Source organism: Gastrolobium bilobum, unplaced genomic scaffold (genome assembly GCF_033153095.1).
Source record: "Gastrolobium bilobum isolate Gb01-03AN ecotype WA unplaced genomic scaffold, APGP_CSIRO_Gbil_v1 utg11031, whole genome shotgun sequence".
Lineage (NCBI taxonomy): Eukaryota > Viridiplantae > Streptophyta > Magnoliopsida > Fabales > Fabaceae > Gastrolobium > Gastrolobium bilobum.
This window is the reverse complement of record NW_026896435.1, coordinates 123,341-140,909: the sequence shown is the minus strand read 5'-3', so window position 1 is coordinate 140,909 and position 17,569 is coordinate 123,341. Positions and strand designations below refer to the sequence as shown.

Below are 17,569 nucleotides of genomic sequence, written 5' to 3'. Positions count from 1 at the left end.
AAGAGGGGAGGAGTAACTATTGCAACATGGCAACTTCATGTAAGTTCTTGTGGTGCTTTGCAACGACATGAACTTATTTTTTGGGTTTAGCATTTTTTAGTGAATATAGATAATTTATCTCTAATGAACCTAAAACAATATTGTTTTGAGTTGAGTTAATTTATTATAGGGTTATATTAGTTTTTATTATTTTAATTTTTTAATTTTTCAACGCAAAACGATATAATTTTTTTAATGGCGACAACCTTATCTCCATTGAAATGCTTTTCCCTTTTTTTTATTTGCTTGTTTGTATTTTTTGTCATAATTTATCTTGTGTAATTTATGTATTTGCAGTGTGATGTGATAAACAAAAATCAACATTAAATATAAAAAATAAGGGAATTAAACCTTTTCATATCCATGCAATTAGCTAGGGGTGAAACTGGGTTGGGCCAGCCCACAGGGGCCTACGACTCGTCCTACGTCAGATCAGACCTGACCTAGTATATTTCATAAAATAGGTCGAACTTGGGCTTGAAAAAGCTTGTTTACTAAAAAGGCTGTAGGCCCACTTTCACAGGGCCTGGCCTATAAGCCTACAGGCCGGCCTATATTGTACTATTTATTTTAAATAAAATAGAATAGAATAAGTATGCCTTGAAAAAAAAAAGATATAAATTTAATCAATTGTAATTATTTATAACTTAATTATATTCAATTATATTTTTATAGAAATCTAACTTTATTTCTTATATAGGAGGAACCAACATCTCAACATGTTAAATTGTGTATATGAATATATTAAAAGGTTCTTGGAAGAGGTTATACTTACTACAAACATCATGATGTGTTGTTGGATTCATGTAATTATTTTAGTATGGATTTGTTTGTTGAATCTGATGAAATATTTGTTATTTAGTTTAAGCATTTTGCTTTTGAAAGGGACTTAAATGCAGATTGTATGAGTTTTGTTGTGATTCATGATTTTGTTTGGACGTTGAAATTATGATTTTTGGTTTAGCAACAGAATTTGAGTATTTTGTAAAGTTAATTCATGGTTTTGTTTGAAAGTTAAAAATTAATAGGCTAACGGGCTAGGCCAGGCTATTTGTTTTTTATAAACGGGCCAAGTCAGGCTAACAGTTAGACTCGTAATAGGCTTGGGCCAGGCCAAATTGAAATTTTTTGGCGTAGACTTGGGCTTTTCGGGGCAAAGCTTGGTCCAGCCCAGTCCACTTTCACCCCTACATGCAATGATCAATATTGTTGATTGTATGGTTTGTTATCCCTTAAGTGTTGTATTCATCATAAGAGTTTTCATATAACCATATTATTATCTTCTTCTTTTTTCGAGTTAATCTAACCCTAATTACATTTTAAAGGTGAGTTGATTCCCCTCAGTATCTCTACAAGCTTCGACTCTTCGAGTCGGTTATGAGACTAATCTAGAGTGCGGAGCAGGTCAGAGACGAAGATATTTAAATTTTTCCCAAAAATAATATGTCGGGATCAAACCCCATACTGTTATCTTTGACTCTATATAATATGGATTTAATTTCAAAAGAAAATGATTTTTCAAACTTGTTCAAATTTCAAATACATTTTAAAGAATTTGATTTAAATTTTTCAATACACGCAATGATTTAAAATATTAATGTATGATTTTTCATCCATATTATATCGATTTTCATATAATTATGAAATCTTAAACCTTACGCAATATAAATTTTATAATCCAAATAAAATTGCTCTCTTCCAACATTTTTTTTAGGGAAGAGATCTTTTGACTCTAGGGTAAGACTTCCAACTCTAGCTCCTCATCTCAATCGTTAATTTCCGTCCATTTAACGGTTATCTAAAACAATTAATTATTTATTTATTTCAAATAAATAATAACCGTTAGATAGATGGAAATCAACGGTTGAGATGAGGAGTAAGAGTTGAAAGTCTTACTCTAGAGTCAAAAGATCCGGCTTTTTTACCCTTATAACCCTTAATTAATAATTAATTATCAATTTGACCTTCATTTGAAACTAATTCAAAAATTTAACCCCTTCAGAAAATATAACACCAATCTGCCCATGTTTGACCGTTGACCACCAAGCCTACCCGGGTACACCCCTACCCGGGTAGGAAGGGGTGTACCCGGGTAGAGTTCTTGAATCTGGAAAAATGGTTGAATTAGTTACCCGGGTAGGAAGGGCTCTACTCGGGTAAACATCGACTTGCAGAAAAATGGTGAGTTTTGCAGAATTGGGGCTCTTATACTGGAAGCAGAACGATAAAGAGTTGAGGAAGATTAGAGAAACTAGGAGCTAAGTGCAAAATCACTTTCATTCAAGTTCTTCTGCTCCTGTCATTCTGGCGAAAATGAAGCCTCACAAAGCTTTCATAGCTTCGACATTTTCGTGGGTCTTGATCTTCTTCCTTACCATTTCTTTGTATGGGGGAAAGGCATCAAGTGATGAGGAGCATGATCATGTCAAGGCTCACGAGGGACCTGTGGTGGAGAAGGATCAGAGGAGGACATTAACTGTCACTGAATACGGACAGATCTCTGCCATTGATGTCAAGGAAAAACAAGGAGCACCACCCTACCATCTTCAATTCTTCACATTGGAACCAAACTCTCTGTTTCTTCCTGTGCTTCTCCATGCAGATATGGTCTTTTATGTTCATACAGGTACCCTTTATTTTTCTGAATTCTAATTAGAAGATAATTCACTTTTTAATTACAATGTTCCTCTAATTATCGACTTAAAGCAATTATTGACCGCAAATGCAGAGAGAAAGAAACTTAGGATTTATGCAATGTTTGCCAAGACAGACGATAACACTTACGTAAGAGTTGCCCATGTATTTTTTCACTGAACTTATACAACAAGAATGAATTGGAAGTTTTTTAAGACTCGTTTGCTGTTGTTAATTGTTGACCGCAAATGCAGGATCCATTGATCGGTGCTTACTCAAGGATCAATGAACTGGTCAAAGGCTTTGATAAGAAAATCATGCAAGCAGCACTCAAGGTATTACTTTTGGTTCATAACAGTAGATGGCAAAAGCACAATGGCAAAATTGTACAAGTCTATTGTTTACCCGGGTACATCCATTCCTACTCGGGTAACTAATTCAACCTTTTTTCCATATTCAAGAACTCTACCCGGGTACACCCCTCTCTACCCGGGTAGGCAAATTTTTTTAAAAAATACCAGGGTAAGGAGAGGTGTACCCGGGTAGGCTTGGTGGTCAACGGTCAAACAGGGATAGATTGGTATTATGTTTTCTGAAGGGGTTAAATTTTTGAATTAGTTTCAAATGAAGGTCAAATTGGTAATTAATTATTAATTAAAGGTTATAAGGGTAAAAAAGCCCAAAAGATCCGTCTCTTTTTATATATATATATATATATATATACAAACCCCAGTTATCTCTTTTCTAACATTTTAAATTCAAAATTAGACCCTTATCTATTTAATAGATTTGTTTTTGAATTTCCAATATCCTAACAGAGATACAGTACATTAATTGGGTGGCTTGCTAACAGCCATACGGTACATTAATTGTCTAGTACATTAATTAGGTGGCTTGCTAGCTAGTGTGGTTTTGAATATTTTGTAATGATATAATATACATTGCATAGTTTTATCAGTTAATATAAAAATTCCTTTCGTTGTTTCGAAGCATCCGAATTCCCAAGTGTTTGTTTATATATATATATATATATATATATATATATATATATATATATATTAATTTTTGCTTTTTGGCGTTGGAGAGGGCAGGGAAGGGAAGTATATATAAACCTGTTGTGCTGCTGTCGTTGGCTCCACAGAAAGAAGAAATGAAATGGAATATGCAGATGGAGGAAATCGAAGCGATTCTCGAGAAAATCTGGGACCTCCACGACAAGCTCAGTGACGCTATTCACTCCATTTCCAGATCCCACTTTCTCAGCTCAATCAAAACCCTCAGAAATTGTTCTCACAATCAAAACACTAACACCGCCGACGACCGCGCCGGTTTCGTCTTCGTCAAGGACTTCCGCCCCGACGACGCCGTCCACGGCGAAGACGACTCCTCCCTCCGCGAAGCCAAGAGTCTCAACTCCATAAGGACCGCACTCGAAAACCTCGAAGACCAGCTCGAGTTCTTCCATGTGAGTTTTCTTTTTTTCTTTTCTTTCACTTTTTTATTTTTTTTGGCTATCCTTTCATTTCCTTTTAATTCGACGAATCTGGACGTAAATAAGGTATGATGTAGAATACTTGTTGTGTTATAGCTTGAAGTTTGATGAAATTGGATATTAATTGCTGTTTCTGGTTATTGTCCTTTGCTTCTCCCATTTCTGTGGCACAAAAAACTTGACGTTGTTAAGGATTTCGTACGCGTAATGATTGAGGGATAGAAAATACAGGATGCACGAGACCACTGATCATTGGTTAGGAGATAAGTTTTGCGGATGTGTGTATGACTATTTTTACCTTTTAAATTCGACTAGACACACCAACGCTCTTGGATGAAATAGCATTATATGGGGACCTGATTTTGTAATACTGTATGTTTTTTGAACAATGAAGCCTTTGCTTTAAATTGTGTTTCAGTTTTGGTTTGGAATATGCTGTTTGCATATCATACATGTATTGAGCTAGTTTGGTTGTGAGTTAGACATGACATGACATGACAACTCATTAAAATGACCCCAAGGGGTGACCATGTAACTTGGGGAAACAAAAGGAAGGATGGAGCATGTTAAGAATAAGATTTGATTAATAAGGTTCAAATTGATTATTGAAAAGTAGAGTATTAATAAAAATTATTTCTTGCATTTAAGTGTGTTTCTAGGTGCGGTGATATTGTCTATGGATAGTTACCCCTTTCGAGGGTTCTACAAAATGACTACATTTTCTTCAAAGTGGAATCCACTTTTTAAAATGATGTAAAGTCACTTCATTTTGTTGTCACTTTTTCATTTTAGTCTAAACCTTGTACTAGAATAGGTCGTCTGTTAAACCTATTGTTATTGTTCTCCCAGTCTCGACCCTTCACTTGAGGTGTTCCACCTGTTACTTGCCTCTTTCCAATTTCTAACCCTCTTTTGGTCATTCTATTCCTTCCTTACATGCTGTTAGGAAATCACGCATCACTGGGGTGTGTTATAGGAAGGGGAGTATAGGATTAGACCCCTAGGCAATCCAAGTGTGACTTGATCTTGGAAGGAAAAACTGTTACAATAACTTTCGGAGGATGTCAACCTAAAAATGGAATAGGAGGGAGTCTAGAGGGTAAGAAAGAATTAAGAGTGAGGTTTGTAAGGAGACTGACTTTGATACCAGGGAGCTTAATACAGATCATGGTTGTTAGTATCGCACGATACGCGATACGTATCGTGCGATACGATACGATACAGTGTCAAATCGATACGGATCGCAATAGCAAATCGTTTTTGGCATGAATCGTGATTTGGAATCGTAGAATCGAACGATTCGCAACCGAATCGTGAATCGAAATTTTTTTGCGATTCAGAATATAAAAAAAATTTAAAAAAAATTTAAAAAAAAACACTCAACAGTCGTTTTAAAAAAAACACCTCAACAGTCGCTTGGAACGGCATGTATATGAAAGGTTGCTTCAGAAAAATCAGGGATTCAAAATCCCATTTATAAAACAAAAGGAAACACGAAGCAGAGGAGAAAAGAAAACGCCTTGCAGACTTGCAGAAGAGTAGCGCTCAAAAGACTTGCAGACCTTGTGTAGAAGAAGACTTGCAGAAGGCAAAGGAGTACGGGTATTATTTTTGAAATGGGTGATTTGATTTGTGATTGGAATTTGTAAATTGTAAATATATTAAAATATTACAGACACAGTGCTTGCTGAAGTCGTTCAATTTAAAATGCATGAGACTAGGAGAGGATGTGTCTTATAAATAGATTATTGTTTCTATTTATAAGACACGTACACATTTCAAATCAGCTTTTTTGTGTATGTGTCACTGTCATGTTGAAATTGAAAGTGCTATTGCCTATTGCTGAATGAAAGTGTTATTGCCTAATGAAAGTGCTATTTCCTTTTTCATTTAAATAGTGAATAAATTCAATTGAGTATTAGTGCATTAGCTGAAGACACCTACGGACCTACCTAATATATTTTTCACAAAAGATGTATCTTTAAGCTTTTGGTTACTTTGGCAAGCTAGCAACAGAATTCAACAATCTGGAGGGTTCTGAACAGAGGTGTACAAAAAGTTCAAAAAAAAAAAAAATCAAACCGAACCATTTTATGAATAATCGGTTCTACTAATTCTTTTCTCTAACAACTAGCCTTTATAGTTTTATTTTATTTTTACTGTGAAGTTAAATAGTACGTAAGTAGCCTTTGATTTTTTTTTTTCTCTCTTTTACAGTAATAAAAATAATAAAAATGGCTCCAAAGAAGAAATCCCAAAAACAGAAGGATATAACTTGGGATCATTGTAAATCCCTTGCGAATAGGTTGAATGTTAAATGTAACTATTGTCCCAAAACAATGTGGGGAGGAACATTTAGAATGAAGCACCATCTAGCTGGAACACACAAAGAAGTTGCTCCATGCCAACAAGTGCCGGAAGAGATAAGGGATCTATTTAAAAAAATATTAGAGGATGCAAGAGATGATGATGAACTAGAGTGCTTCGATGATAAAGATTCACAAAAAAAAGGGAGCATGGATAGTTTTATGATAAAAGGAAAAAGTGGAAGTGGCTCATCTGCTATGAAACAACAAACTATAAATTCAATGGTGAAGGATAGAGATTTGGTGGTTCGAGATATTTGTAGATGCATATATGGCAATGCATTGCCATTTAATTTAGTTAAGAGTCCACTATTTATTAATATGGTGAAGTCTATTAGTGAATATGGTAGAGGCTTAAAACCACCAACTTATCATGAAGTGAGGGTGTCATATTTGAAGAAAGAAGTTGATCTTGTCCATACTAGTTTGGATAAATTTAAGTTGGAATGGAAGAAAACTGGTTGTACATTGATGTCAGATGGATGGACTGATGGAAAGGGTAGATCTCTTACTAATTTTCTTGTTAATAGTCCTAGAGGGACTGTTTTTATAAAATCTGTTGATACAAGCAGCTTTATTAAAGATGCTGAAAAAATGTTTGAATTACTTGATGAGATGGTGATAGAAATTGGAGAAGAGAATGTCGTTCAAGTAGTGACAGATAGTGCTTCAGCCCTTGTATCTGCTGGACAAAAGTTGATGGATAAAAGAAAGCAACTCTTTTGGTCACCCTGTGCAGCCCACTGTCTTGATTTGATTTTGGAAGATATTGGTGGCATTACAGTGTTCTATAATACCATTTGGAAAACAAAAAAAATTACAACTTTCATTTATAGGCACACATGGGTGTTGAATTTGTATAGAACCTTTTCCAAAGGTAGAGAGTTAGCTAGGCCTGCAATAACAAGGTTTGCTACATCATATTTGACAATGCAGTCAATTTTGAAAAAAAGACTGCACTTCGATCTATGTTTACATCTGAAAAATGGGTTAATAGTGCTTATTGCTCTAGGCCGGAAGCCAAATTTGCAGAAAATGTTGTTTTGGCTGATAAAAGGTTTTGGAAATCAATACATTATTGCTTGAAAATTGTGTCTCCTCTTGTGAAAGTTCTTAGACTTGTGGATGGTGATTCAAAACCTGCAATGGGATACATTTATGAGGCTATGGATAGAGCAAAGGAAGAAATAGCAAAGAGTTTTAATCATGAGGAAAAGAGATATAAGGATGTATGGGAAATCATTGACAAGCGTTGGGATTTACAACTTCATAGGCCTCTTCATGCAGCCGCCTATTTTCTTAATCCAAAGTAAGTATAGGTTCTTTATATTTATTTATTTATATAAAATTCTTTGTATTTTATATTTGATTTATTATTAAGCCTTATTCTAAATTTATAATAATTATATAGGTTCCACTATGACACAAAGTTCAACCCAGATCGTGAGGTTAAAACTGGCTTATGGAAGACATTGGAGAAGATGTGTCCTGATATTGAAACAAGGATCACAATTGATTCCCAAATTGAGAAATTTGACAGGGCTGAAGGACTCTTTGGAAATAGTTTAGCAATTGCAACTAGAGCTAGGAAGCAACCTGGTAATCATCGAATTTTGTGTATTGATTAAATTATGTTTTGATATTTTTAAAATTAAAAATTAAGTCATTAACCAAATATTTATTTATCAATTATATTTTTTTTGCTAGCTTTATGGTGGAATAGTTTTGGAGACGACTGCAAAGAGTTGCAAACAATAGCTATTCGTATCCTAAGCCTCACTTGCAGTGCTACAGGGTGCGAGAGAAATTGGAGTGTGTTTGATCAAATTCACTCAAAGAGAAGAAACCGTTTAGAGCAACAAAGGTTGAATGCTCTTGTGTTTGTTAAATACAACCTTCAACTTGAAATTAGGCAAAAACAAAGGGAGGAAAAAGGAGACACATATGATCCTATCTGCTTATCAGATTTAGATTCTGACGAGGAATGGATTACTGAGCAAGAGGAGCCTTGCCTAATGGATGAGGAATCTTGGATGGATGTTCATGAGTGCTTCAACGTTGATGAAGGAGACCAAAGCAAAAAGAGAAAGAGAGGTATATTTGCATATATAATATTTCTTTTAATCAAACACCTTATCTAATATATTTATTTACATTATGTATATTTTTTTTTTAGGTCCTCGAAATCTTCAAGATGATAGGAATGATAAAGGCAAAGGCATCTTAATACAAGAGGATGTCAACATGAATGATAACAGAAAAGGATCTCAAATTATTGAACAAGATATGGGAGATGAGTCAGATGACTCTACTAATGGAGAGGATGAAGGACAAGATATGCCAATACTAGATCCTGATAGTGATAATAGTGATAATATTAGTCTTGAAATTTAATGAATATGAGAAATAACTGGTTTTAGATTTGGTTACTTATGGATTTTGGTATTTAGATTTTTTTTTAATTTGGATTTATATGATATTATATATTTTTAAGTTATTTTTAATTTGTTTCTGAATCTTACGATTCGATACGATTCACGATTCACGATATAAAAAAGCAGCCGAACGATTCACGATACGTATTGCGATTCAACAACCATGATACAGATTTCCCACTTTTTTTTGTGCCTTTCTGTTTCTGAATCTACCAAAATGGTATCAGGGCTACCGAGTGGCAGCTGTCAATGGTCCTCAATCACTGCAAAATGAAAGCTCGCATGTTCACCTTGGACAATCTAGCTTTTTTTTTTTTTTTTGGCTGTCTATATATGCTTGATTTTTTAATGTGGTTCTGTTCTAAGTCAAAATTTCAATCTGCTATGTTTTGTAGACCATTCAAACACAGCAGCGTGTTGAGAGAGATGCAGCAATTGCACGTTTAGAACAGAGCAGAATTATTCTTGCAATGAGACTGGCGGAACACTCTGGTAAAAATTATAAAGTCATTGAAGAAGCTCTTGCTTTTGTTGGAGATGTGCATGATGCAAGCCGCCTTGTTTCACCTGAAATTCTTTATGGACAACCTAACTGTTCTTCTGCTGAGAATTTTGTGACTGAGAAAGGGAAAAGATCTAATATCCTTATCAATGTTTTTGTGTCAAGTTTCAATTTTGTGAAGAAATCTCTTGGATTGGATCATATGGGCGGAATAGTGGGCAATGCTGCTTTGGTTGCAGTTAGTATGATTGCTTTGCTTCATTTACATCAAGTAACTAATCATGAGCATCCATGTAGGCCAGAAGATAGAGTTCAGGGCAACAGAACTGTGAGAAGAACAACTCAATTGGAGGGTTCTTCCTCCGGTGCCCTTTCCAGTAATTTGGATGTATTGTTGGCTAGAGGTTAGGGTTAAAATGTAATCTGTCTTCATGGTGGAATGATGATTGGGCTACTCTTTTAGTCTATCAAGGTTTATTTTTTATTTTATTTTTTATTTTGTTTTTGGTGTGCTCTTGGTCCTCTTAGTTTTTGTTGCCACCGAAAATTTGCAAAGTGGCATAAATAGTTGATCTGATGAGGTGTGAGATATAGGTTCTATTTGCTGGATTCCCAGTTGAGGTGCAGATGCTTGAAGTATTATACCGAGTTTGAAATCAAAACGTAGAATCCGTCTTCGTGCTTGATAGTGTCATTTGTGGTAGATGTCTGCCCTTTTTTGTCGGCGGCTTTATTGACGACGTGAGAATGCCTTCTACCTTCATTTTTCTTGTTGGTTTTTCTTCCCTCTTGTTATGATATTTTCTGTGAATACTTTAATGTTGCAATGAAGCTCATATTTTGGTGTTACTTTTCAAGAAATTGATTTTGCAAATACCATTGGTAGTTACTTGTTGGCTTTCATACAACTAATGGTTCTTTCAAGGCTTCGTGTGTGGTCAAGGAATGGAATTGAGCCTTGGAATTTAATCTTCCCATCTCAATTATCTTTTTTGCTGTATATATTTTTTTTTTTTTTGATAACATTTTTGCTGTATATATTACAATCAGGAATCAGCGTTCAATTTCGTGGAGGTGAAAATTTATTAGTTTATTTTATATTTAATTCTTAACTCAGACATTAAGAATTAGGGAAAATTATAATGCAATTATGAGACAAAAGTTAAAATTAATATTTTGGATTTTATTGTCCGTTATCTTTGTCATTTACATAACATTACCGTTGGCATAATTCAACAACTATTGTTAGTATTTTTATTTTTTTGGGGAGAATAACTATTGTTAATAACACGTTCCATTGCTAGTATCTTGAGTATGGTTATCATGTATCTTTGGATCACCACTGGTACAGGTTATAAAATTTTAATTTAATTCAGAATTAAATTTTATATTTTTATTCTTTATTTGTCTAAAAAGAAAATAAAGTACATTTTTAATTTGAATTGTACATAATTGAATTTGAAATTAGAATTTAATATCCTTATTTTAATTTTATCAGATTTGAAATTCAAAGTAGGCCTAATTTTCTTGGGCCAGTACAACTGAGACGGCCTTTTTAGCACATGGACTATGGGACTGTTTATGGAGGGTTGCTCTCTCAAAAGCCGAATTTCAAGAACCATCGTGAAATAAATCGAACTGTTATGTCATATGTGAGTCCCAGAAACTCAATAACATGGGCCACCCAATGACCTGAGTGGAGATGCTGACGCCAAAGCAAAAATTGACCTGGAATTCTCCACCAACTAGGACCCCAACTTGCTATTGTCATTGGAAGCAACATAGGGGATAGACGATAGAGTCAATACGCGATTGGAGCACAATATCAATATTGGGTGCAATTAGGGGTGTAAATGGGCCACCAGCCTACGGACCGGCCTACATTGAGCCCAGCCCAGGCCCGGCCTTTCAGAAAAGTAGAGTAGACTTAGGCTTATAAAAAAGCTTTTTTAATAAATAGGCCATAGGCCAATTTTGTCAAGCCCGGCCTACAGCCTTGTAGGCTGGCCTATTTAATTTATTAAAATAAAAATATTTATTTTATGTGGCAGACACAAAGTATCAAATACCAATATCTCTTACTTTTTGTGCTATTTTATTTTATGAAAGGAAAACTTGTCTAATGTCTCCAAATTTGACATGTTGTTGCAGCTTAATCCTATGGAGCAATGGGTACCTTGCTGGATTATGATGTTACTGATGAAGATCTTCCAATAATACTCTTCTTTCCCTTGTCTTGATGGTGGTTTAAAGAATTTTAGATGAATGACATTCTCTTGTAGACTTTATTTCAGCATCCAGTAATTGTATTTTTCTTATTTTTCCCATTTCTTTGACTCTATTCCTCTATGATATACACTCTAGAGCTGAGGTATTATGTTGACTCTTTCTTGTTTGTCATTTTTTTCTTATGAGAAGTACTAGTGCATGCATGAATGAAACTTTCTTTGCTCTATACAATTATTTTTTTTGCTTAGTATATATAGTGAGAGGCCTACAAGGCCTGTAGGCCATGTAAGGCTTTCTTATTTTTGAAAATGGGTCGGGCTTGGCCTACAAATATAGCCTTTAATAGGCCAGTAGGCCAGATAGGCTGAATTTTTTTTTACGTAGGCTTGGGCCAGGAGGGCCAAAGCCCAGCCCAGCCCAGCCCATTTACACCCCTAGGTGCAATAGCCTGAGGAAGGAATGTCGGCATATTTCCGTTTTCTCTTTTGTTTTGGATCTTTTTGACTCTGCCTTTTTAATTATTAAGATGTACAAAGAAAAAGAAAAATTAACCCCAAAAAAGTAGGAAATTGGAACACATAATTAACCTCCTGAAAACACTACTTTTGACTTCCCATTGGATGCATGTCTCACACGGCAATCTAATTTTTTTTAATGGAATGACCCATTGAGAAATGATAGGCATTAGACAACTAGAAAATATCCCTCCTTTATTGTCTAACTTTTGGTTGTCATTTCTTTTTATTTATTTTTTAAGCCATTTCTTCTCTCAATTTTTCCGCCTTTGCTAATTGACTTTTTTTTTTTGTCAACTAACTAAGCCTTTTATGATTTCGAAAGGGACATTATATGTATACAAGGATAAAGTGAAAGGAAGGAAAAAAATATGATATAACAAAACATTACCGAACAAAAAACAATTGTTAAAACTAATTTGCAAGAGCATTCATTGGCTGTTTAACTCAATTCTCTAAAAGTATTTGACTGGTATGTGTACCTAACGCAGGGCATTAGGTTCTGGAGTTCAGGGACTGGACCATTCAAGTGCTACGCAAATGCTGGAGCAACATCTCTCACAGTTTGGAATGTTCCCTTGAGGATAGAAGAATTGATTCCGAAGACACAACACAATCATGTATCGCCAGCCAATTGAAACAAATAGCAATATAGCATCAAGGAAAGGCAAATTCCATGCCTTCTCACATTGGCTAGTTGGGGACTGAGAGCAGTACCAATCATGCAAACCCATTCTCACAATGATTTCATCAACTAAGAAATGCTATCGTACTTGTCAAGAGCTCACTTTTACAAAAACTAAAACCTCTAACAATAGATATCAACAAGTCAACGTTAAAATTTCAAGTTTGTTTTGATTTGCTAGAAAATAAGAGAGAATACAACACAGTGAAAATTAATTGTATCATAAAATAGTATTAGTACTCGATAAGAATCTTAAATGTGGACCTGAGAAAGGTTTGAATCAAGTTACGCCCAATTTAATTAAACTTCCCACAAAACAAACTTAAACACAAAGTTGGAACCAAATGCGAGATAGCTTATCTAAACAAGAAGCAAACTCATCACAGGACTCAAACAAAGTATCTTGCTTACACATTAAAAATAAAACACAATCCGAACCAAATTTATCTAAACTGAAAAAATCAAACCCAAAAATCGAAAATCAAATAAAACTGAAGATAAAAAAATAGGTTTTTAAGTTTTTAAATTTATATGTCAACTTACATATATAAAATTAGGGATTTATACTTTTTATACAACATAAGAAGAAACTTTTCATACTATACTCACATCAATTTATATGTCAATATTTTTAATTTTATTTATTTAATTTTTTTCCAATGGGGCCCACCTGAATATGTGTGTTCTGCCAAAATTCTCTTCTTGTATTGCATGAGAAGTATAACCCCATAAAATTTAAATTTGAATATCCATAATTAAATGAAAACATACATATAGGATTCTTTTGTTGTCATAGCTACTTGTTAATTAGTAGGTGAACCGGAACCATGTGGAAACTCCAGGAGCGTTGTCAGGGAGAAATATTGGTCTTCATGACCATCATTAGCAATGCACTGTGGTCATTATGTACCTTTTCAAGAGTAGTAATTTCAAAACCTAACTTCCATTTCAGATCAAGAAAAGAAAGAACTACTTAACTTCCATTTGTTATGGCGCGTTGAGAATGCGTGTGGCCCTTTCAAGCTTTGGTTGTACTATGTTTAGTGTCTAGTGAGTGAACACATAACATATGTTAAGACTTTAGAGAAGGAGAATAAAAAATCCTTGGCAGCATGAAACTCATTACACATGAATCTTCACATTCCTCCCTCTCTCTCTTTTGACTCTTGACTCTTTCGAGTCATTGCCCCTGCCAACACCATTACCCTCCCTCCCTTGTCTCTTGTCGGTAGGTGACTGTGAGAACAGGAACATTATCTTGAAATATATATATTTTTTATTACATATTCTAATCGATTCATCACTTTATAATTAGTCTGATTCGAGACGATTATCAAAATTAAAACTTTAAATCTCTTCCAAAGAAGAATCGAACACATACTTTCACTTCTACATACTCAGTTTTCTAACACCAATTAAACTACGAACATTTGGTGAAATAATTTTTTTTTTTTTTTTTTAACTTCTCACTCTCTTCCTCTGAACAAAAACACATGAATCCATTAATGCCATCATCAACCCCATCATGCCACGTGTTTCCTGATCACCATGATGACACACTCTCGTGATTACCACGTAGATATCTCTCTCTATAATTAATAAATTTGAGACAAACAAAATTGGGAATACAGGCTTGCCATGCGCATTTCACGTGCTTCCCCCACCTCCTTAATAAATAAATGATTTCATAAAAGGAAAAAACAAAAAGGAAAAAATGACATTCTTTAATTTCAATTAAATGGTAGCATAGCATGTGAAGGATGTAGGATTTTTCCTAGTAAACCTGGCTAGGTCCTGATTTTGTGGGCCCAGGTTGATTGCGTTGGACTCGCACGTGTTCCGTACAAGTTGGACACGTGGCAACTGTTGTCCCACAAGTTTGATTTGAAGGAGGCACTGTTTGGAATTGGACATAAAACAAAGTTGGTAGGAGTATGCAGTTATAGTGCATGAATAGGTGGAGATAAATTGATTATGTCGGAGATGGACGGCTGTAGTGGGGTCCCCATATTTTGTAGGTCAAAGTTTGAACGGCTGCGATTGGAATGGTGGTGTATGTAACAGCTTCTATAGACTATTTTCGTGCAAGTGGAGACGACCCAATTGTGAGAGGCCATCAGCTGGGCCTTGATTTGACTAACAACACCATTTATATATAACTAGGTTCTTTTGAACATAAAAACATGTTAAGCACTAAAGCAACCCTAAAAATAAATGGAAATATTTTGTAATTAAATTAATTTTTTTTGGTAGAAATTAAATTAAGTTACCTTCAAATACAAATTATTTTTATTAATATTATTAATAATAATAAAGAAAATTAATTCCACGGAAAAAAATAAAAGTGCTTGTACGGGTCATTTTAAAATTATAGAGAATTTCAAATATCAAGTAATTGAATTACATCAATTGATTTTTTTTAATTAGATTTGAATAATAGATTATTATATATATATATATATGAGGTAAAATTCTTTGACACCAGTATCAAATTTGATTTGAAATTTGACACCTCATCTGAGAGCCATTAGATCAAAAAAGATCAATGATGTCACATGCTTACAAATCAGAGCCGTTAATCTCTTTTGATCTAATGGCTCTCAGATGAGGTGTAAAATTTTAAATTTGATACTGGTGTCAAAGGATCCTACCTATATATATATATAACTTTTGATTTTTGCTAATTTAATAGTTATAATTTATTAGAAATTAATAATTAATTAATAAGTGTAACCCAATAAATTATAACTGTTAGATTCATAGAAATCAACGATTAAGATTTGATATCAAATTTTTTAATTTGATATTGGTGTCAAAGGATCCTGCCACACACACATAAATAGAATTTTGGAGGGAAACTTTTTTGTCTTAGTTGAACTAGGTTTGCGTTAGTTAGTTAGTTACACGAAAATTAAAGTCTTATCAATTAAGTTTTGAGCTTAATTGTGGCAACAATATAATTTTTTTATTTCATATGCAAGCAAGGGTCATTTTGATAATCACTAAATATTGTCACCTCAGACTAATGTATCTTGTGATTTATATATCTTAAACTTAGCTTGGAAAACTTTATTTGTGCTAATTTCACATCAGAGGACCCACGTCACCTAATTAAGGCCTCTTTCGTTAATACTAGCGGAGAAAACAGAAACTCTTCATTTTACCAATTTTGTTTACTATGTAAATTATTTCAACATGCGCTTCTTAAAGTTGACCATTTCAACGAAATAAAATGCTCTTATTATAAAATATTAATAAAAAAGACGGTAAATAATGAAAAAATTTAATATGCTCCAAGCTCATCGTGGTTCTTTTTTCATAAATGAATTTTTTTTTCATTTTTATCCCTCTCTTTTTTATTTTTTTTCTCTCCATTTCTCCTTTTTTTTTTTTTTGGGAAAACACCACCATGATTCAGGTCCAGAAAATACCTTCTCGTAAATAATGATAATATTCACTCCATCTTTTTTTTCCCGTAAAAGTAAGGGTTCGCTTTTTCTGCAGTTACTGCAGATAAGTTATTTGCAGTAAGCCCAATACGACGTCGTTTTGGGACAGAAATCATGGTGTGTTTTTATAGTTTTAATTTATTTTATGATTATAATAGCCTTTATATTTATATTTTTTTAAAATTTCAATATCAAATTGACGTCGTTTTTGAAATAAATGAGGATAACTTATCTGCATTAACTGCAGAAATATTTTTCCTAAAAGTAATAGTATAGTCTTTTCATGAAGGTAATCTGTTTGATTTGCGTTAACATTTTGTACATATATTTATTTGTCAAATTCACTCAATTTGATAATTAGGTTTGATTGATTCTATATATCACTCACTTTTTAATGTTTCAAATTTGGCATTCCTAACTAATTAGGAAATTGACTCTCATGTGGATAAAAAACATAATATGATCATGTGGAAAGATCACAACCATACAAAGATAAATCAACGGTTAGATTTTATAACTACCTATTTTAATATTTTTTTTCTCTCCTCCTTTATTACCATTGATCCACCTTTGTATGGTTATGATTTTTCACATAACATAATCATGTGAATTTTCAGATAAGAGAATCCAGATACAACTAATTAATATGTGCAGCCTTACAACCATGGGAGCGGGACGGAGTCAACAGTTTGACACTTCACTAACAAACAAGGAATCTAGTACTAAGGTCGGATTAGATTTTTGGAATATTGATTTGACCTTGTAACTGCAGTTCTTCTCCCTTTTCTAAGTAAATATAGTAAGAAAGAAGGGTTTCAATTTTATTTTTTTTGGCTGGAAAAAAATTATCTGTAATAATTCATTATAATTATGTATTATGGATAATATATAATTATAATAGTAAAATTATTTTCTTTTTTCGTCATGTCAACTAATAATGTCTGAAGAAAAAAAATATTTAATATTATAACTATATAATACTCGTAATACATAATTTTTGGGTTGTTTTTTTTTTTGGCTTGGAAATTTTTCAAGCAACGGATTTCCAAAAAAAGAATGTCCGCATTTATCTCAATTATCAACATGGTCCTAAAATTAATTAACAAATATATCAAGTTGAAAACACAATTATAGTATTAGTGGTTTCTAGGAGAATAAACAGATTGATGTTTGTGAGGTCAGGTGAACGCATGAAGTGTACCAGAAAGGGCGCGTGTAACTAA

At 33.7% G+C, this 17,569-nt stretch overlaps 1 protein-coding gene across 3 annotated transcripts; it reads left to right on the top strand.

Annotated features, from left to right (window-relative positions):
- The first annotated feature begins 3,772 nt into the window (after positions 1–3,772).
- LOC133299717 (plastid division protein PDV1) lies at positions 3,773–10,298 on the top strand. 3 transcript variants are annotated; one of them, XM_061499204.1, is made up of 5 exons: positions 4,037–4,138; positions 6,383–7,840; positions 7,943–8,130; positions 8,239–8,625; positions 8,708–9,316. In XM_061499204.1, the coding sequence occupies exons 2-5, from the start codon at positions 7,500–7,502 to the stop codon at positions 8,923–8,925; spliced, it is 1,134 nt and encodes a 377-aa protein (XP_061355188.1). In that variant the 5' UTR covers positions 4,037–4,138; positions 6,383–7,499; the 3' UTR covers positions 8,926–9,316. The 3 variants fall into 3 exon arrangements, with proteins under 3 accessions (XP_061355189.1, XP_061355190.1, XP_061355188.1); XM_061499206.1 differs by lacking the exon at positions 6,383–7,840 and having other exon boundaries at positions 4,009–4,138; XM_061499205.1 differs by lacking the exons at positions 6,383–7,840; positions 7,943–8,130; positions 8,239–8,625; positions 8,708–9,316 and adding an exon at positions 9,362–10,298 and having other exon boundaries at positions 3,773–4,138.
- Positions 10,299–17,569: the final 7,271 nt, after the last annotated feature.

Bases quoted from the DNA above. Each gene is read 5' to 3' on its own strand.
- LOC133299717 (XM_061499204.1), top strand. From the start codon at position 7,500: ATGTTTACATCTGAAAAATGGGTTAATAGTGCTTATTGCTCTAGGCCG. The intron at 7,841-7,942 runs GTAAGTATAGGT...ATAATTATATAG, and splicing joins GCCTATTTTCTTAATCCAAA to GTTCCACTATGACACAAAGT. The intron at 8,131-8,238 runs GTAATCATCGAA...TTTTTTTGCTAG, and splicing joins TAGAGCTAGGAAGCAACCTG to CTTTATGGTGGAATAGTTTT.